Source organism: Lytechinus pictus, chromosome 12, assembly GCF_037042905.1.
Source record: "Lytechinus pictus isolate F3 Inbred chromosome 12, Lp3.0, whole genome shotgun sequence".
Classification (NCBI taxonomy): domain Eukaryota; kingdom Metazoa; phylum Echinodermata; class Echinoidea; order Temnopleuroida; family Toxopneustidae; genus Lytechinus; species Lytechinus pictus.
Genome location: NC_087256.1, coordinates 1,293,155 through 1,314,456, shown reverse-complemented (window position 1 = coordinate 1,314,456; position 21,302 = coordinate 1,293,155). Strand labels below are relative to the sequence as shown.

At 34.5% G+C, this 21,302-nt stretch overlaps 1 protein-coding gene across 2 annotated transcripts in view; it reads left to right on the top strand.

The window, feature by feature from the left end:
* The window catches only part of LOC129273175 (WD repeat-containing protein 91-like), a 22,966-nt gene extending 1,683 nt beyond the window's left edge, over positions 1 to 21,283 (top strand). Inside the window, exons 2-18 of one of the 2 annotated variants that reach the window (XR_010295315.1) lie at positions 834 to 988; positions 1,760 to 1,869; positions 3,886 to 4,008; positions 5,219 to 5,364; positions 5,948 to 6,021; positions 6,490 to 6,838; positions 7,705 to 7,817; positions 8,939 to 9,069; positions 9,759 to 9,894; positions 10,361 to 10,457; positions 10,768 to 10,862; positions 11,435 to 11,591; positions 12,001 to 12,109; positions 12,744 to 12,856; positions 15,621 to 15,818; positions 18,679 to 19,120; positions 19,249 to 21,283. Coding sequence is in view for 1 of the 2 variants with exons in the window: in XM_064107713.1 (XP_063963783.1) it covers positions 834 to 988; positions 1,760 to 1,869; positions 3,886 to 4,008; positions 5,219 to 5,364; positions 5,948 to 6,021; positions 6,490 to 6,838; positions 7,705 to 7,817; positions 8,939 to 9,069; positions 9,759 to 9,894; positions 10,361 to 10,457; positions 10,768 to 10,862; positions 11,435 to 11,591; positions 12,001 to 12,109; positions 12,744 to 12,856; positions 15,621 to 15,818; positions 18,679 to 18,834 (2,262 nt within the window). In the remaining variant the exon portion in view is untranslated. Of the gene's footprint in view, positions 1 to 833; positions 989 to 1,759; positions 1,870 to 3,885; positions 4,009 to 5,218; positions 5,365 to 5,947; positions 6,022 to 6,489; positions 6,839 to 7,704; positions 7,818 to 8,938; positions 9,070 to 9,758; positions 9,895 to 10,360; positions 10,458 to 10,767; positions 10,863 to 11,434; positions 11,592 to 12,000; positions 12,110 to 12,743; positions 12,857 to 15,620; positions 15,819 to 18,678 lie in introns of both variants that reach the window. The other variant, XM_064107713.1, reaches the window with a different exon arrangement.
* The last annotated feature ends 19 nt before the right edge of the window (positions 21,284 to 21,302 follow it).

Genomic DNA, 21,302 nt, shown 5'->3' with positions numbered 1-21,302 from the left:
TCTTTTATTTGTTGCTGGGACCACAAAAACCAAACAGACCACTGTCTTTGTTTAGTTAGAAATAAAGTCTTAAAGTATGTTAGATTTCTTAATGATCAAAGCTCTGCATTGACACTTTGAATATCAGTAAAAAATTGTGATTTGCAAAACCATATTTCTGTAGGTAATTTCATTCAGGCTGATAAGATCCTTGTAAGTTCTTCTAGAACTTAATTTCACTCCAAGTAAATTTGAATGAATCAAAAACCTACAAGGCTACATGATAGGCTATGTTATACGGATTTTCAAATTTGTAATTAAGCCTATTTTATATTGAGTATTTCTATATTTAAAAGCATGCATGTCTCTTGCCTATCTTTTCATAATTGTCATTGTTTATAATTTACATTTGATTCATTCTCATGCTTATTTTTAAACCAGTCTTTGAAGTGCATCAGTGGGATGGGTTGAAATTTTGTGCAAGTGATTCTCGTGCTCACCATGTCATCTTAGGACTGTTGCATAAAAAAAATTCTGGCAAATATAGTTTTCAATATGTTAACTGTCAATGGCATAATTTTGTTTTGTCAGACGTTATTGTTTATTTTGCCAGTCTTTTTTTATGACAAAATATTTATGCGACAGGCCCCTTGTATCAACCCAACAAGAATGACATATCTAGCTACATGTAGTTTACAGAGTACTAAAAACTAAAATATGCACAGCAGAAATCTTTTATCTGTTGTAATGACTTCACTTCATTTCAAACACTCAAAGTTGTGACATTTTGAATATATTTTCAGAGATATTTGGTAATTGTTGTGAAATCATTTTATTTCTGTATGAAATTTCAGGCTGATAAGATCCTTGAGCAGCTTTTAGGTTTTATTTCAACCTTTGACCTCTTGGGTTTGAAGAATTACTGGGAGCATTTGGAAAGGAGGATCTTTTCTCATCTGGAGTATACCCATGCTCACAATGTCAACAAACTACGTATCAGCATTCTTAGGTAAGAGTACCATTTCATCTGAATCATGTAAAAATTACAGGGGGGGCTTTGGGAGATGTCGCCCCTAAAATGCTGAAGAGAGCCCTGGAAATTTAAAACAAAAAAGCCCTGGAAAATTCACTGCCATGTTATTTAAAGCATTTCCAAAGTAGCAGATTCACATTCACTACCATGTTATATAAAGCTTGCAGGTTGTGGAAAGTAGCCTCCAAAATAAAAAGAAGAATACTATTTTTTTGCCTGACCTGGATATATTTTTGATAAGAGTTTCAATTTGATAATTTGAGTTTGAATCAAATCGCAGGAGACTGAAAGTGAGGAATTCTGAAAATAAGGGATCATAAACAAAAACTCAATCTTTAAATGCCTTATCATTTAATTTCTTCCATGTCCAAAGTCAAACAAATTAATCAAACTTTGTTTTGATACAACAAAATATTTATAAGATGAGAAGAGAAGTTCAGACAAAAAGCAGCTCTTCTTTGCAATTTTTTGAGGATGTACAGTATCGACATGCAAATATTCTCTGCACTGATGAATGATGTGGGTGAAAATGTCAAATGATATCAGAATTAAGTTTTTAATCTTTTATTATTTTCATACTAAATCTTGTCTGTCATTGTAAATGATCTTGTTGGAGGCTTTTATGTTGTGAATGCCATTCAGTCCAATAGAACAGAGAGAGTGAATAATGTGGATGAAAATGTTAAATAATGTCTAAATTAAGATTTGAAACTAAATCTTGTCATTGTGAATGATCTTGTTTTGTAGGCTTTATGTTGTGAATGCCATCCAGTCAAATAGAACAGAGAAAGTGACAGAATTCTTTGAGAAGTTGATTCCTGAGATTCAGAGCCAGACTGAGTGGAAAGAATGGTTTGGTAAGTTCTATACCGTTTCACATGATTTAATTAAGCCCCTTAAAGTATGATCTGCTATTGAAGTTTTAGCACATCATGTATCATTATGTAAATAATTAATCAAAAGTTATTCATTGTCTTTGATGTAATTGTTGATTAGGGCAGAGTCATGAGGGAAATGGTGAGGTGGTTAAAGTTATGAATTCATCAGGATGACAGATGAAATATTATGATTTGATTTTTGTTTAAATGTTTTTATTAATCTTGATTTAATAGCAAATGAAAGTTAAAATCATGACTTAAAAATTGATGGGTGTCAAGCCTTGAAATAAGCAGCTGCAAACCAGGGGCAATTTTTCAAAAAAAATTGCCCCCGGCTCACAGGCTTTTTACAGGAACCAGGGGCAATTTTCTGGAACCAGGGGCAATTAAAAAAAAAAAAGAATATAACGGTGAACCACACTGCAAATTTGTTTATAGTAAGCGCAGCTCCTGCAATTTTTTAATAAGTACATGAATAGCATGCTAAGTAATAGGCTTATTCAAACATTTAAGAAATCAGATTTAAATGTTTGAGTGTGTTTTGACACCCTCACTCCACATCCCCTTTACAACCACACACACATGGACTTATTTATTTTTCATCTTTAATGAACCATGAACAATGAACCCCCCCTAAAAAAAAATCTAAATAAAGGAATAAAATAAAAATATAAAAAGAGAGAGAGAGAGAGAGAGATGGAGAAAGAGAGAATTCAGATCAAATAATAATAAATTTAGAAAAATAAATAATTTTTAAGGTTTTTTTTTCATGGTTAGGATCACGGATGTGGGTGAGTGTTTGTGTGTGATTGTGTGTGATTGTGACTGTGAGGTGCACTTGGATTGCATATAAATTATGTTAAAGAAATGAAGAAATGAAATCAATATCTAACTCAGTCTATTCAAATTCCAGCACATAGCCACAGGCTATGTACATGTATTGTAGGTTCATGTACCTTAAGTTTTTCACAAGTTATTTGAAAACGCAGACGGGCGTAGCTCACTTTTTTATGGTACAGAAAAAAAGACGCACTTGGCAATTTGAAACTGTGCTTATCGTAAATTGAAAGTTACTTGATTTTGGCTTTTCAGATATTTAAATTACATGTATGATATGGTTTCACTGCTCACTCACGGCGGGCGCAATTACCTGGAAAATATTTGTGCCCGGTCATCAAAATTTTGATGATTTTGGGGCTTTATGGGCGCAATTGATGGCTTTATGAGCGCGAATTTGCGCTCAGCGCCCGCTTATTTCAAGGCTTGATGGGTGTATGCTCTCACCTATACTGGTAACCAAAGACTTTTACATGAACTTCACATTTTAAATGAGATTACAGAGTGAAGAAAGGATGCTGCTGGTTGGTGTGCTATTGCAGATAGTCCCAACTCATATGATTTTATGTAGAGGTACTGTAAGTTCTAAATTCACAAGTTTCACAAGGTTGTTTGGTGAAATTTCATGTGGTCAACTGATTCAACTATTATTTTACTCCTACTGACCCAAAAGTTCTCAGTTTAATATAAACATGTAGTAACTCCAGGGGTGTGAGTGGTCACAAATAAAAAGATCTGAAAAAAGCTGAAGAGTGCTGAAAGTGTCTGAAATAGAAAGAGCTCCCATACTTTTTGTACAGAGGTAAGCCCAAAATAAGCTGAAATTAAGCTGAAAATCGAAACAAAAAAATTCTGAAATCAGCTAAAAATCTGAACTCTCACACCCCTGTAACTCCTTGATTTCCACTATAAACATGTGTGTGATTTTAACCTTGTTTCTGCATATTTTCTTGATACCACAGCAAATTTTTAGGAAAAAGAAAAACTGGTTTGTTTGAGTCATATGGAATAATTTGGTTATTTGAATATCCTACACACTTATTCTTCTATTACTGATTTTCTCTCTCAAAATTGAAATAACTATGCTTGACATGTTAAAATTACAAGAAATAAAAGTATGAATCAGTGAATGTTTCAATTGTATTTCTCATCTTGTAGTGTTGCCGTACCTCAGGAACCCAGAGCAGAGTCCATCATTTTCTCTCTACTTCAGCAAGCAATGGGAGGAGACACTAAAGATATCGCTTCATAACTTCCTCAGTATCATCTTTCAATCTATGCATATCCTTTTAGACAGAAAATCTATAATCTAATATACAGCCCAGTTTGGAATTGTCAGGATTAATGTTCCATGTTCATTTTTTATTTTATTTTGTATCACTTTTTATTTCAATATTCATAAAGGATCAGATGACATATACAAATAAAAACAATTACATATTAGTTTACAAACACAATTAACAAAGGAAGTAAAAGTAGTCCAGGTCCTGGCTTATTACTGCCGAGGCAGGACATACAGTATAGAACATAATACAAGATAAAAAAGAGAACAGAATAATATATCATAGTAAAGATCTTGGTTGCGATTAATCTCGTAATAAATTCTTATATTCTATAGTCAAAATAAATAAATCATGTAAACAGATATATGAACAAGCGAATTACTCTTTATACACAATAGTTATTAATTTTATTGGTATTATACGTGCCTTTGGTCTTTATCATCGTCGTCATTAATATTGTTTATTTGTATAACAGCTTTTATTGATATTTTACTATATTATTATTATTGTTAATATTATTGTTTTATTTTTATTTTTTATCATATTATTGTCATTATTATTATAACTATTATAAATATTATCATCATTGTCACAAGTATTATTACTATTAATAACAATACTATAATACTATTATTATTGTCATCAACGTTCAACGTGATACTCATTATTTGTTTCTTAGCGTAATCAGTATTACCACTATTGTAGAGAAGTTGCCAATCTTTCGTCATGGTCCAAATTTCTATTAACTTAATTGCTGTTATATGAAAACAGATATTAATTCCCTTTGTTGCAATCCTGGGCATGAGACATTTCTCATTTTATCAAAAGTTGTTAAAATCCTGCCAGGACGATTCATTCTTTGCACAGTATAGTGCAAAGGATGAGACAAGGGCCATTACTGAGCTTGTCCCGATACCAACGCAGTTTTGCTCATGCAGGTAGCCTAACATTTTGTTCAATGTACTTTAAAGAAAAGCATTTTTTGAGAGCAACACTTTTTCTCGGGCCATATTATGATTATGAGAAAGTGATGCGTATATTTTCATACACAAACATTTTAGAATACTCATTTGAATGAAATAAAGAAGGTCAAACTTAATTATTTCAATGATTAAATAACTATTCAAAGTCATTTGTTCGAAAGCCATGTATGTGTTGGTGTTGAGCTATGTTCTATGACCTTGTAAATGACCTTGACTACTATGCACCCCTACCCATTCTACTTAACTTTGATGCTGAACACCAGAAGATTGTTGAGCTTCAGGAAGAGAATGCTAAATTACAGGAGCAGGTTATTAAACTCACTGATCAGGTAGCCAAGTATGAGGATCAGATGGGCAGGCTTCAAGAACAGGTCTCGCTGAAAACTATAATTTTTAGCGATTGGTTAGATTTTTAGTACCTAAATACCTATATATGGCACCTGAAAATTGTGACAAATGCGAATGTAGTATAGTTTTTAATATAGTGATATTGAAGTCTCATTAAGTGAAATTCTGAGCCAATATTGAAAGTGAAACTAATAACTACATAGTAAGACTGTGTCGTGTACACGACCTTTCAAGTAGGCCTACACATTCCTTTACAAATTATTTGTACACAATTTCTACTTTCTACATACACACACTTATATACACAGTTTGATGAGTAGAGTGGATGCCTACATGACTGGTTAGCTATGACTTTGTGGTCTTGCTTTGTTACCAACTACATATCTCTCCTCCATTTTCATAAAAAACTATCCAGAGTATCAGCAGATTCTCAAATTTGAAAATAATTATATAAATTCTGTAAACAGTGGATATTTTATATTGCTGTTTTGTTTTTGGGGTTGGAGTATATATCTTTTAATATTTTAACCCAGAATAAATTAAGCAGAATGATGTTGTAGTAGTATGTTAAATGAAAGTCAAGTTTTAATGGTTGTTCCCATACAGGTGAAACTCCTTTCTTCAAGTGATAAATCTGAATCTCAAGAAGTCTCTGATCATTCCAGTAATACTGGTCTTGGGTGAGTCCATAGGATGGATCTTCTTAAAGTTTATTTGAAGGATGTATTAGATCATGCATGCAATGTTGCTGATAGACATCAGAAATGTTTAGTGTGTATTGAGGTCTGATATTCTCTCCAAACAAGTAGTAAAGTATAAGAATCTATTTAAAGGTTTAACACATCCTCAGTTCAAATTCACCTTTTTATTTATTCATAACGTCTTATTTTACCAGGGTGACTCTGTCAGTGGTTCAAACACTGTTATACTTAGAGGCCCTGGAATACAATAACAAAAACAAAAATACATTAGAAAACAATTACAGAACATGCACATGAAACCTATTGTCAAGTACATATAACAGAAATCTAAATGATTTTAACTAGGAAAATGCAGCATACTATACATTGTCATCCTAAAATCCATTAGTTCAGTTACGTTGAATGATTGCAGATGATTGCATGTCATATTTTCTTCTGTTTATTTAGTGAATCACAAGGAAGTCAGCTCAGGAGTTCTCTTAAGAGCACTTCCAAGAAGTCACCGTCCCCTAACATTGGACGAAGGCTTCTATCCTCCACCTCCTCAACCCCTTCAACTACGGGATCAAAGTCTGGACCACAGGGTGTAAGGGGTGCTCTCTCCTCCCTCCTTGGACCAAAGAAGAACCAGGATCAGTCCCAACAGGTGGCTAAGACCAAGGAAGGGATAGGACCAAGTGGTAGCAGCGTAACAGGTGGTGGTGGTGGTGGTGTGGCTGGTAGTGGTATGAAGAAGGTAGACTTTGCATCAAGCTCTCCTACTCATAAACCTACTGAGACCAACTCACAGAATCAGGTATCGCATTTTTGTGTTATTTGCAACCTTGATAGACCAAAGGGGTATTTCACAAAGATTATATATGTGACTAAAATGCAGGATGAAATGCGTTACATCATTAGTTAATTCATGCTCAGACAATGCGCGCTACTGCGTAGTAATTAGTAAGATGAAGTGCAAGTCCTAAATGTGCACTTTTGATTGGTTCAAGATCAAGATGTTTTTGATTTGTCATCAAGTGAAAGGTTAATATCGTCGGCTTCTCGCAAGAAGGGACTAAGCGGGCACGTGCGCAAAACATACATTTTTTAGAAAACACAAATTATGTTTTGACCTTATTTTTGTGCTTTTATCAGCTAGTGTATTACTTTCTGTCCTAATTCTCAAACTTCCTGATAAAGCAAGATTTTTTCGTCATATTTTGTGATTTTATTTAAAACACACTAAACACTTTCTAATCTTAAGAATGAATACGGTATGCCCTTTTTCTGGGAAGAAAAATATGCAATTCACTGAGCAAAGTTCCCGAAAAAAAGTCGCTAATGTGAATGCGCAATCCAGTTTGGGAAAAAGGCCGCTAGTGCGAATTGGTCTATGCGCTTAAGCACATTGAATGAAGAACTTTTTTTTTCCTTAAATGAAATGCGCGATCGAGTTCCCAGAAAAAGGATGCATCTATGTGCGCAAAGCACGTTGGAATGTTTTTGCTTATTATGTCATAATGACGTCACACTTAGGTTCGAGAATGGTACCAGAAGAAAGTTCATAATATGCTTTTTCCATTTCAGCGATTAAAAAATGAAAGATTTTTAAAAAGAAAAACGTTGTCCCTTCTTGCGGGAAGCCGACGATATTCTTTCCTGACATATATATATAACATTCAGATTCGACTCCAGCAGCAGCAAACCCTTGATAAACAGAGACACGAGCTGTTCTCAAAGTCACAACAGAGCCAAGCTCAGCCAAAGACTGCAGAGAAAACACTGTCATCAACAAGGTAGGATGTGGTCTGTTTGTATATGTTGCTTTTAACCAAATTAAAATTCCTCCCATGCAAAATTACATACCCAATACCCATGAAGAGAGAGAGAGAGAGAGAGGCCTTGATGAAGGAAAGCCAGGCCTTGTGCTGCTGTGATGGCTAGCAGCAGAGTGATATATAAAGTTGATGACTTGTCCAGCATGTACACATTTCATGTTCATTGATAATAAAAAGCTGGAGTTGAGATTGTTGACTATTTGATTGTTGTACAACACCTACTTTGCTTTTGCGCCAGTGAATGAGAGGCTGAATGTCAAACATTCGAACCGTTGTGTGGTCTTGACGTCATAATACGATTCAATTCATTGTGCTTAGTAAATAAATGCAAGTGCAATGTGCGTAGGGCTTACTTGCTAAATGCCCATTGCTGCTGCAGATCAGATGCACGTTTGATGGATTTTGTCTTTTGCTCTCAATCATCTTTCTCATTTTCCAAGATAAACTTCGGGAAAAATTGATTTTCATTTGTATTTTCATAAACTTCCGAGGCGTTGTACAACACACATGGGAATATTATTTGTGCAACGGCATGACATTTTCCATTTGGTAAAAGAAAGAGATAGGCTACCCTATTCAATGCCTCAATGAATAGAACATCTTTCTTTCACCTCATATGAAATCTTGTACGATCACACTCATGCCTTCTTGCTATTTGTATACTGTGTGATTGTTATAACTAAATCCTCTATATTGAGTCAGTAGTATGGTCTACACTTCAGAACCCTTTTACATCAAGAGATGCAATTCATATTTTCAATTTATTTCAAAGTTTGTACATGGTGTGCCATAAAATTAGTTTTATGTTGTTCTTTTTTTTTAACATGTGGATGCATTTGTATTTTAATTTAAGTATTTTAATTTATAATGCAATGATTGAAAAAAACCTTTCATATAAATACCTTTCTCAAGGATGAGAATCGAACAATGGACTTTTGTATGTCTACCATGTGCTTTAGATCACTCAGCCATGACACATTCATACTAGTTAAACTTAATTATATAAACTGATTGTATCAATTTATGGATAGGACACAGATGAAATGAAAAATGTGCTAAATGTTTTTTTTTTCTTACAGTGGTATAAAAGATGTTGAATTATCAAGCATTCTTTCATTTAAATCTGAAGCAAGTCAAAGTTCACCATCACATAGATCTCAACCCCCTCCTCTCACTCAAAAACCATCCCCAAGTTCTACATTTTACCCAGGTAAAGTATTTTTTTTAGAGTTTTAACTTGTGTGAAATTCATTGGTAGAATGTGCTAACCCAAGCTATTCTTTTTTTCACCAGAGGTTTTAAAGGTAAAAGATAGTAGTTGCAGAAAACAATCATTTCATGAGAAAGTCTTTTAAATCAAGGTTATTTGTCACCATATTATATTAATGTATACTGGTGTTTGGCTTTTTGAAATAATAAAATCTTAGCTGAAAACAGATAAATCTGATGATTATAGACACAGAAAAGCATATGTTGGATAATGTTTTAATATTGCTTGAAATATGCCTGACATTTGATGGAATTACATGCTTATTTTGCTCATTTCTCAGCAATTACATGTTTTCTTCCAGAGTCATTTGGCACATTTTTGTTATTTATTACTTGGGTGGTCATTTTATTGGATTCTGTTTGAACTCATTTTGAGATCGTAATCACAACTGGCACTTATTTTTAAAGGTAAAAAGTTTAATGCAATTGGGTGTTTCATAAAGTTGTTGGTCAGATATGCATGACTTTACAAATAACTGTAATGACTATAGTGCAAACACAATATGGCCCCTGAAATGGTATTGTGTTCAACCTTGCGAGATCCACCATTGTGCAATGTTTGCTTTTAAGTTTCTTTATTGAAGGAGCAATTTTTTTTTTCCCCCCAATTTTGAAATTCCTTTTAATTAGGCGAAGAAGAAAGTCATGGAACATTCCTAATACTGAGTCAAGATGAATACACTGAACATCATTCCTCTATAACATACAGTAGGTTCTCACCATCATCAACTTCAGTAGCAAGCATGGATATCGATGGAGTAGTAAAGTAAGCAGGCGAACTAATATGTATTTTTTTATTTTCGGATGCTACTTTTTACAACATACTGCCTAAATCTGTAACATTTGATAAGGTATAACATTGAGATGAATGAGAATTTCCAAGACTCCTTTTTTTTGTTTCCAGTGCTCTTTCAGGGGCTAAATCGCTCCCAGTCCCTCTGTGATTTTGTTCCCTGCTAGTAAGGATTGCCAATTTTAGGATCCTGCTTTAATAGAGTCGATAGATAATATTGTTCAATTGTATTGGTCAAATATCAAACCCTCTGCTATTCAGAGGTACAGTTTATGTTGTGTTAGGCTCTTTAGTATTATTATTCTAGATGCCTATGTCATACAGATGATGTATAATATAAAGGTTCTTAGAAATCATCTCATAAAGTTAGTATGTACCCATGGATATACACGACTTGATATTTCATGCATGTGATGTGAATTTTTTTATTTTTTATTAGAGTATGGAAGACGACCCCAAACCCTACCACTACAGCAACAATAATGTTTAAATCACCCCTGCTTTCTCTGGAATGGGTGCCTAAGTCAGATAGAATGGTAAGTTGATCTCATAGTTTGGTAATTATCAGATGTTCTTGTTTTCCCTTTGTAAGGTTACTGTTGGCACTTAAAACATTTTCCATTAGCAGCAATGGCACTGGGGGCTAAACTGATTGCACTTTATTCTCCTATCAATCATTACACTATTAGTAGAGTGTAACCTCTGTATGAGGTTATCTGGAGCAATAATTAAAACAAGTAGTTCATAACCCCTTCCTAACCCCCCCCCCCAAAAAAAAAAAGTACTTATCAAAGAACTTTTATTGATTTCAGTCGTGTTTCATTTTCTGATATTATTTATTTGTAGCTACTCCTTGGTAGTTCAGTTGGATCTGTCAAGCTGTATGACTGTGAAGGGAAGAAACCTCTCAAAGAAGCTGACATGGATCCTGCATTCCCTAGGTGAAACATTCTTTAGGAACTTTCATTGTCCAATATCTTTTGCTCTATATCCTTGAAAACTCCCTGGGTATGTAACATAAAGGTTTGCAATGTATAGCAAATAAGAAAGAACAACACTGTTCCGTTCCCGGTCAAGCTCTTGATTGGCTATTGCTGTTTAGTATGATCACAAACAATTGTGCTACATAGACCTGTCTACCATAAATCAGCACTGACAACTTGTCATTCCTTGACAGTTACCATAGTAACAGTCAGAGGCCAATGCTTCTTAGCCAATCAAAACAAGAGCTGACAATGTAGCCAGTGCTGACAACCTTCATGAAATGTCACCAGATTATCAACGCTTTTCCCCTATTGTTTGAAATTCAACCAGATCGCAAAGTCTAAATATATGCAGCCTATGTGATGAAAATACAAATTTGTGATTTACATAGTCTTAGTGATCGCACATTTGTCACATCCATATTTTTCTCATTCCTTGTCCAATTCCTTTCAAATGTTCACACAAATGATTTTATTTTCAAGGTTCATATTCCTCTTTAACATCTTTCCTCTCTGCCTCTTTTTAATAGGGTTGTATCTGTTGCCTGCAACCCCGGTGGTACAACGTTTGTCTGTTCTGCAGCAAGCCCGGTAGGAGAGTGGGGTTCTGATCTCAGTAAACCAGGCTCCCCTCTTCATGGTACATGTAAGCTTACAACCTTTGACCTCAAGACACTCAAATTACAGGTAAGAAAAAGGCTATTGTCAAAGTAATGGTGAAAGATGTACATTAGGAATCATGTAGGCAAAGTTGGCAAGTTGATAAGAATGTTTACGTATAGAACATGACTTTACATTCCACTTGTGACCCTTTCTTGGGCGCTAAATGATATATTCTCAATCAATTTGATTTCAATCAGATTAAGTTGAAATTCAATTTGTTTAGATTGAAATTCACATGACTTGACAAGAATCTAAAAAATAAAATTAATTTTAAAGAGTTGATTGACACGCACTTCCGTTCCATTTCTGGTACGCTAAATCAGAAATTTGGGGTATCGCATTAAGCAAAGAAAAGGGGACCAATTTGTCATAAATTTGTTTGTAACTTATGTGAAAGAATGATGAATATCATTGTCTATGTTCTGTTTTGTAGAAGGAACTTCCTCTAGCAAGAAGTGCTGGTTGTATAAACTGCACATCTTTCAATCACAATGGCAATCTGTCTGTAACTGGAGCTAGCGATGGAATGGTACGATTGTTTGGTGAGTTAATCACTGATTCTTCCTCAAATTGGCAACTCAGATTATATATTTTACCCCCCAAAAAATATTGATTTTGTTATTAACTGGATGAAACAGTATCATTGTTTAATTTTGGCAGCAATGAAATGTGTACTCACTATCATTATGATGCATAGGAAGGGGCTTGGGCAAAGTTACCCCTGGAATGCTCCTAAATGCCCTGAAAATAATGAAGAAAATAAAATAAAGAATAAAGCCCCTGAAATTCCATAGGGTCCGATATAAATTGTAATGTAACCTACCTATGCTAGAAAGCTAAAAAGTAGCCCTGGAAATAAATTGTTGATATTTGCCCATATAGGAATGGCTGATAATCTTTTGATTCAATTTCAGTTATGAACTGAATTTCTTAATAGTACAATTTTTTTGGTATCCAAGATTGCTTGATGGCTGCATATCAAGAATTAAGAAGTTCTGCAATACGGTTTGCCAAATATTTGCCAAATATGTAAGGGACCTGTGTAGATGTTGATGATTTATTAATAATGATCATAATAATTTGTTCTTTTATAGTACATTACATATAGCAGAATATATGGTCATGATATTATTGTTATCATTATTAAAACAATTATAATTTTGATTGTATTTGTAGACATTCAGCGTCATGAGTGTTTATTGAGTTGGAGAGCACACCAAGGTCAGGTTTATGCAGCTCAGTTCAGTCCTGCTGAAACATCTGTATACAGTATGGGATCAGATGGAAAGGTAACATCTTCATCTGTTCCACCCTTCTTGATAAAGGACAAGCTCACCCCAGAAAAAGGTTGATTTGAATCAATAGAGATATATCAAACAAGAATAATGCTGAAAATTTCATCAAAATCGGATGTAAAGTAAGAAAGTTGTGACATTCTAAAGTTTCACTTATTTTTCACAAAACAATTATATGCACAACTAAGTGATATGCAAATGATAGAGTTGATGATGTCACTCACTCACTATTTCTTTTGTTTTTTATTGTTAGAATTAAATGATATTTCAATTTTCACAGATTTGACAATAAGGTCTCTCTTGGTTGAACCACAACATGTTCCAATAATGGTAATTCCACATGTCCAGGATAATAAGGAGAAAATTGAAATATTTCATATAATAAAATACAGAAGAAATAGTGAGTGGGTGATCTCATCAGTCTCCTCATTTGCATACCGACCAGGATGTGCATATAACTGTTTTGTGAAATGAAGCGAAACTTTAAAATGTCATAACTTTCTTATTTTACATCCGATTTTGATGAAATTTTCAGTATTATGCTTGTTTGATTTTTCTCTTTTTATTCAAATCAACTTTTTGTTGGGGTGGACTTGTCCTTAAAAAGGATGAATGAAAATTTTCGAAAATAAACAAATTTCTTTGGATGAAATGAGAGGTGTACCATTTTATTCCTAGCATAAAAGAGAAAATATGTGGAATTTTTTAGAGTAGACTGTCTAACAATGGTATTAGATATTGTAAGGTTCACCATACACTGTCCAAGAGCACCTAGCAGTTAGACCACATGAGTGGCTCAGCCCAACACAAGGAAACCATATACCATAAGAGTTTGTAGCAGTACAGTGGTACCATTATCACAACATTGTAGATATCTTGATGAAATACCTGAGGAGCATTTCATGAAAGGAATTGTCAAGTAGTTTTATCCTACATGTCCTGTTTTATCCAACAGTCACCATAGTAACCATGCTTCTCGGCCAATCAAAATCAAGGAATGTTGTGAGATCCGACAACTTGTCAGATGAAAATGTTGATTAAATTCGCTCCTGATTGATTGGCTTATAAAGCTCTGGTCATTGCTGTCTGATTGCAGTTATGATTGAATTAACAGCTGTTTCAGTCATTTTGATTTTGAATCGTGGAAATTGTATTTGTTTTATCTTCAGCAGAGGTGCTACCCTACACAAGAACATTTGTGTATTTTAAAAGCTGAAAATTAGTATTTTGGTGAGGGAATCAGTATTTTTTTAAAGAAATACCATAGGACAACACATAAAACTGAATATTTTAGAAATCAGTACTTTGCATGAAACCATCAATATTCTTCTCATCTTTCAGAGTACTTGATACTGAAAATCAGTATAACTTGGCAGCTCTGTATCAGTATAGGTATGGAGGTTGTTACCAAATATTACCAATAGGTATTTGGCTATAGGACATGATTGCATGTTTTTGTTGTTTTTGTCTCGCCTGCATAGCAGAGCGAGACTATAGGCGCCGCTTTTCCGACGGCGGCGGCGTCAACATCAAATCTTAACCTAAGGTTAAGTTTTTGAAATTACATCATAACTTAGAAAGTATATGGACCTAGTTCATAAAACTTGGACATAAGCTTAATCAAGTATTACTGAATATCCTGCCTGAGTTTCAGGTCACATGACCAAGGTCAAAGGTCATTTAGGGTCAATGAACTTAGACCATGTTGGGAGAATTATTTTCAAAATCTTAACCGAAGGTTAAGTTTTTGAAATGACATCATAACTTAGAAAGTATATGGACCTAGTTCATGAAACTTGGGCATAAGGTTAATCAAGTATTAGTGAACATCCTGCCTGAGTTTCAGGTCACGTGACCAAGGTCAAAGGTCATTTAGGGTCAATGAACTTTGGCCAAGTTGGGGGTATTTGTTGAATTACCATTATAACTTTGAAAATTTATGGATCTAGTTCATGAAACTTGGACATTAAGTTAATCAAGTACCACTGAATATCCTGTGCGAGTTTCAGGTCACATGACCATGGTCAATGGTCATTTAAGGTCAATGAACTTTGGCCGTGTTGGGGATATTTGTTAAATTACCATCCTAACTCTGAAAGTTTATGGATCTAGTTCATAAAACTTGGACATAAGAGTAATCAAGTATCACTGAGCATCCTGTACGAGTTTCAGGTCACATGACCATGGTCAAAGGTCATTAAAGGTCAATGAACTTTGGCCGTGTTAGGGGTATTTGTTGAATTACCATCCTAACTCTGAAAGTTTATGGATCTAGTTCATACAACTTGGGATATATGAGTAATCAAGTATCACAGAACATCCCCTGTGAGTTTCGGGTCACAAAACCAAGGTCAAAGGTCAGTTAAGGTCAATAAACTTAGGCCATGTTGGGGTAATTGTTGAATTGCCATCATAACTTTGAAAGTTTATGGATAGAGTGAATGAAATGTGGACATGGGTGTAGTTGACAAGTCTTAAGTCACCGTTCAAATGTCATTTATGGTCAATGAACGTGGTACAGTATTATGTCATTATATGAATGGTGTTTTTGTGAATGATTATTTAATAGTAGTTTTCAAAGTTAGCACTGCTGCTATATTAAATCGCGTAATGCAGGCGAGACTGCCAGAGGCGTTCCACTTGTTTGTTTAGTATGTCACTATTGTGAATAATTACTATTTTTATGAAGAAACGAAGTCCCCGTTGTGATGATAAATAAGAAAACTTATCTGTATTTATTTGATTTTAATGCCTATAGTTTACTGAATGGAGTATACACAAGGTAGGTCAGAAGCTTCTTGATATGCCGATTCATGATGGAGCTACTGGTCCGTTTGTGGTATCAGGATTTGGTGGGTACCGGCAGCAGCAAAACCCAAGAGGAAAACTCTTTGCTTTTGACAGCAGCGGGAACTATGTACTAACCTGCGCTCCCCATGGAGGGGTTATATACAAGGTAAGTAAAGAAAGGAAGATAGGAGTATGGTAGTGGACTGTAGGTTGCAATGGGTATTGATGATGAGAATGGTGGGGGTGGTTGCAGTGGTGATGGTGATGGTGGTAGTGATGGTGGTGATGGTGGTGGTGGTGATGGTGCTGGTGGTGGTGATGCCTGGCATGGTGGTGATGATGGTGGTGGTGGTGCTGGTGCTGGTGGTAGTGATGGTGGTGATTGGTGGTGATGGTGGGGGTGGGGTTGGTGATGGTGGTGGTGATGGTGGTTGCAGTGGTGATAGTGGTAACGGCGGTGATGATTGTGGTGGTGATTGTGAGGATGGTTGTGGTCATTGAGATGATGGTAGTGATTGAGGTTTGTGTACTCTAGTTTAAGATGGGTTATCTTTATTCAGTCTAAATTTTTTTGGTTCATATTACATTATGTATAACTGGTATTTTCGTCTAATTGCTAGTCTAATGAACATTTGGGCTTCTTGTCATTTGTTCTTATTACTATTTGGCTATCAGTTTTTAGCAGAATTGAAAGTTATCAAAGTAAGACTAAAGACTAAATATGGTTAGCCAAGTTGGATATTAGATGAACTGTCTATGAGATCAAGAGGAAATTAAAAAAACAAATGAAGTTGCACTAATTGAGGTTTGACTGTCAATTCGACCCAGCGGTTATAGACCATGCAATTGTGGACCAAGCAAGAGTATACAGTGGAAGGGCTCTGATGGTAAATGTGTAGTAGGTGACTAGGTAGTGATGGTGGTAGGATGAGGATGATAGCAGTTGTGGTGGTGGTAGTTGTGTTGATGGTGATGATAATCGTAATGGCAGTGGGAAGATGATGATGGTAGTAGTATTAGTAGTAGATGATAGTGGTGATGAAAATGATTTTGATGGTAATGGAAGTGTTGTTAATAATAATAACAATAATATTTGAAATTTATATAGCGCATAATATTCAAAAGACTCTCTATGCGCTTTACAAAATATATTTAATAAATAATACATTAAATCTTATCTGAATCATACAATAAACCTAAACATTAATCCTAAAATACTTAATACAAATTAGAACAAATTAAATCAATACATGAAGTTACATCACTAATGAAATGAAAACTTACAATATTTAACAACATAATATATTTATCATCATAAAAAGACTATTTTGAAAATAAGTGAGTTTTGAGCATTGATTTAAAGATGGGGAAGGATGGTGCAGTTCTTATATTTAATGGTAGAGACTTCCAGAGTACAGGGGCAGATAAAGAAAGGGCTCTTTGACCATATGTATTTGTATTTGTGGAGGGAACAGTGAGAAGATGTTGTGAGGATGATCGAAGGTTACGTCTTGGTTTATATGGTTCTATGAGTTCTGATATGTACTGTGGGGAGAGGCAATTCTGGGCTTTATAACAGAGGATGAGTATCTTAAAGATTATACGTTTTTCAACGGGCAACCAATGGAGCTTAACTAGTACAGGAGAAATTGAGTCACGTGCGCGAGCGCCTGTTATGAGCCTTGCCGCTGTATTCTGGATTCTTTGTAGACGGTTCAGCTGGGTTTGGGGTAGGCCATATAAAAGAGAATTACAATTCTCTATAATTATAATAGTAGGGCAGTCATAATTTCTCGTATTACCAATTACCTCTCTTCACTTCATCCTGCTACTACTCAAACCATCGCTACTCAAGCCATATTCAGCTCATCTCATCTGGTTTACAGTTCTTGTCAGGACTTCACTCACTTTCAAGAAAGAATACTTCTAATTTCCTCTTTTCATCCTATTTCGTCTGTCAATTTCAATCTTTCTGCCTGTATTTCCTTCCCTTCTTCATATTACACATGGTGAACCGTAAACCTCCACGTTACCAAATCTTATGAGTGTGAAGATGACTAATTATTCTGATTGTCATTAGGGAATGTCTGGGGCACTTAATTATATGTTCATAAAAACAACCAGATGCATGACTATCCAACACGCCAAGCATTTTCATTTCATCTTCCAAAAACTAGAACAAAATTTGCCCACAATGCTATTATTTATTCAGGTTCCAAATATTGGAATTCTCTTAATCTCGATATAAAAAGATCTGTTAGCTTAACTGCATTTAAAAGAAAATTGAAAACGTCTCTTTTGAGACAATATTACTTCTCGTAGAACCCAAGTGTACGCTTTAAATACACAATATATATTTATAATATTTCATGTCATCCTTAAACGTCGCAATCGTGAACAGCAATATAATAGACGGGTCTTCTTTCCTTCTTTCTTTCTTTTATGTTTTGCTTTGTCTTCCTTGTCTTGTCTAGTAACCTGTGTGTCCCTGTTCTTTGTAACGTTCTCTGTTTTCGTCCTTGTCCATTTCTGTAACTTTCTCCGAGCTCAGCTCTATTTTTTCTGTAACTATTTTTAGCTATCAATGATTACACATTAATTATTTGTTAAGGGCCTATCCACAACAAGCTTTTGCTTTACTTTAGGTCCATCCACTTTCAATCTGCATTTATATTGTAATTATGCATACTATTTCGGAATGAGTTATATGTTCTTGTATTTTGATTGATTTGTGGAAAATAAATGAAATGAAATGAAATGTTGACCTGTAAATGCTAGTGGTGAGTGGGACTGAGAGGAGATGCTTGTTCTGAGATTCTGGTGTTTTATAATGCCTCCACCCATTGAAGGTTGCTTGAGGGATTATGTTATTGGGTCGTCTGTCCATCCCATTTCTGTTCTCATTAACTATAAACCTTCACGGATCAACTTCAAAATTGGTCAGAGAATGCTGGTAGGAGTGATGATCACCTGATTAGCTGTTGGGGTTGTAGATTCTAACCAATATTTTTCTCTCTTTCTCTCAGCTGAACAAGGAGAAAGGCATGTTACGGACTTTGACCATCCTTGGACACCGAACACCTGTTGTAAGTGTTGACTGGTGTACAACACTTAACACTGGAGTATGCTTGAGCGGATCAATGGATGGAAGAGTCCAAGTGACTACTTTACTCAGTCAATAATCCAATGTATTTAACCCATTAGCAATTTGAAAGCCAGTTAGAATAACAAAATATAGAGATTTAGGCCTCTGTTAGACCTCAAGGGATTACCACATGGAGACTCCATCTCTGCAATTTAACCAAATCATCTATGAAAGTAAAGAAATGCTTACCAAAGATTAAGAAAATATCTACACATGGATACTTTGTATTCTTTTTTAAGCTCTGCTAGCAAACATTTTATAACTTCATAAAAATTATAATAATAATAATGGTCAGTTTTTGGATAGCGCATAACACTTAACAAATAAGTCTCTATGCACTTCAGAAAATAAAGGAGAGGAAGAGAAGAGGAAGATATGTGTTGGTGAGTTCACTTTGTTGAGGTTAGGTACAATTTAAGTATGTTTTAAGGGTTGTTTTGAATTTGATAACTGAATGGATTGTTTTCCGGGAATTTGTTCCATAAAATGGGCTGCATGAGCAAATGAATGTTTACCATATGTTTTTGTTGATATTGGAGTAACGATTAATAAATTCTTACTTTGTGAATGTAAACAACGTGTTGAAAATGAAAGAGATGTACCAAAAATAATCAAAAATCAAGGTCACTCTCATCAGACTTTGTTAAATGCATTGGATTATTGACTAAGTAAAGCAGAGGAAGGTACTCAAACTATTGACACATGTTGTAGCCCTCAGTCAAAGAGTGCCTTGTGATTGGAATCTAGATAATGGATGAATGCATATCACTCTGCCATATTCATCACACTTACTAGAATAGCAGAGAGAAGTACATATGTATACCAAAATGAAAAAAAATCATTAGAAAAGGTCCATATCCATACATTTGTTTCTGTTTGCTGGCTTTCAAACAGCTGATACCTATGTGTACAGGTGAATGATGGCTATGAAGTCATGGTGATGTCAGTATGCATTGCATGCAATATGCACAGACATTACAGGCCTTCTCTCTTTAACATATCGGTCATCAGTTAAATTGCTTCTGTGGTATTAGCCAGTTGAGGTTTTTAATTCTAGATATAAGAGGTGTTCTGAACTATAATTTGATAAATTATTTGAGAATGAAATTTAGTACATAATTATGAAGGTTGAAAGATATAGATTTATATCTGAGATGTAGGATTGTAGTAGCATTAGTTCCCCCCCTGTTTCTTCTTGATTAATCTATCACAGACTCATTCATTACATTTACTCCATAGTTGAAGATGATGATTGTAGCTTAAATCTTGCCAGTTCATATAATTAGTTTAACAATAATTAGCTGAGGTCAAATTAAATAGAAGAAATTTTATGTATTTTATGCAAGGGACAAGCAGCATACTTAAAGCCATGCAATTTCTGTCTTACAGTATTCCATGTTTTATAAGTAATATTTCATATCTTGTTTAAAATCATTCCAGCCAAAAAAGAATGTTTTTTATGAATATGTTATGATGTTAATGATGTAAACAGTCAACACTGTTTTAACCCTTTCCACACGTACTTTGCAGAAATGCACTCTCGGTGCTGTGCAAACTTCGCATTTCACTCTCAAACAAACAATGCATTGTTTTCTTACCTGAAAACAATTCAGCACAGAGAGGTTCATAGCCCAGCGCACAAAGAGTTAACAATTACCATAAGTTTTTGCAATATTTGTATCCTGCTTTATATTTTTTACAGGAGATCAGGATATTAGTAACCTTCATGTTTATCAGACGAAATCCCAAAGAATATGTATATGGGAAATCCCACAGAATTTATTATGGACAATATATTTTGCCATTATATTTTAGGATTCTGTTATACTAGACCTTTGAAATCAGTTGATGTAGATGAAGGTTGAATGAAGCCTCATGGTATAAGAGGTAAAGGAAGAAGGATTTTATTCTAGAATATTTCTTTTGCAGATAATTGCATAAATAACATTTTTTTTATTCAAGAAATTATGGAGTACAACATTCCAAATTATTTTTCAAAGGTTACCTGTTGAATACCTTCTTAGACAGACCAAGACCTGAAAGGACTATGAAATAGTATTGAAATGATCGAAACAAGACATTGAAATTTTATGCACAATGTTTGAATTTTAGGGAATCCCTCTTGAGTAGCATATATTCCTCAAAAATATTAAGCAGAATGAGAGCTATCTGGAAATACTCAGGGTTTCAAACCAATTTCATATCATTCCAAATTATTACGATTCAAAGTGATTTCATGACATTGAAAAGAAAAAAATCTTGAAATATTTCAAAAAACTTTAGAGATTTATTACTTGTATATATCTAGCACTTAATATGTTTGTCATTGAAAGATTATGAGATATTAAACATTAGATACAGAATTGTTTTTTTTGTGTGTAATTTGTTTTTAGAAGGATAGAATCCATGCGGGCATGTTCACTGAATACTATAGATGAAGGTGATGATGATGATAAAAATCAAAATTACCATTCCTATATCAATCATTCCTGTATTTGAGAGAAA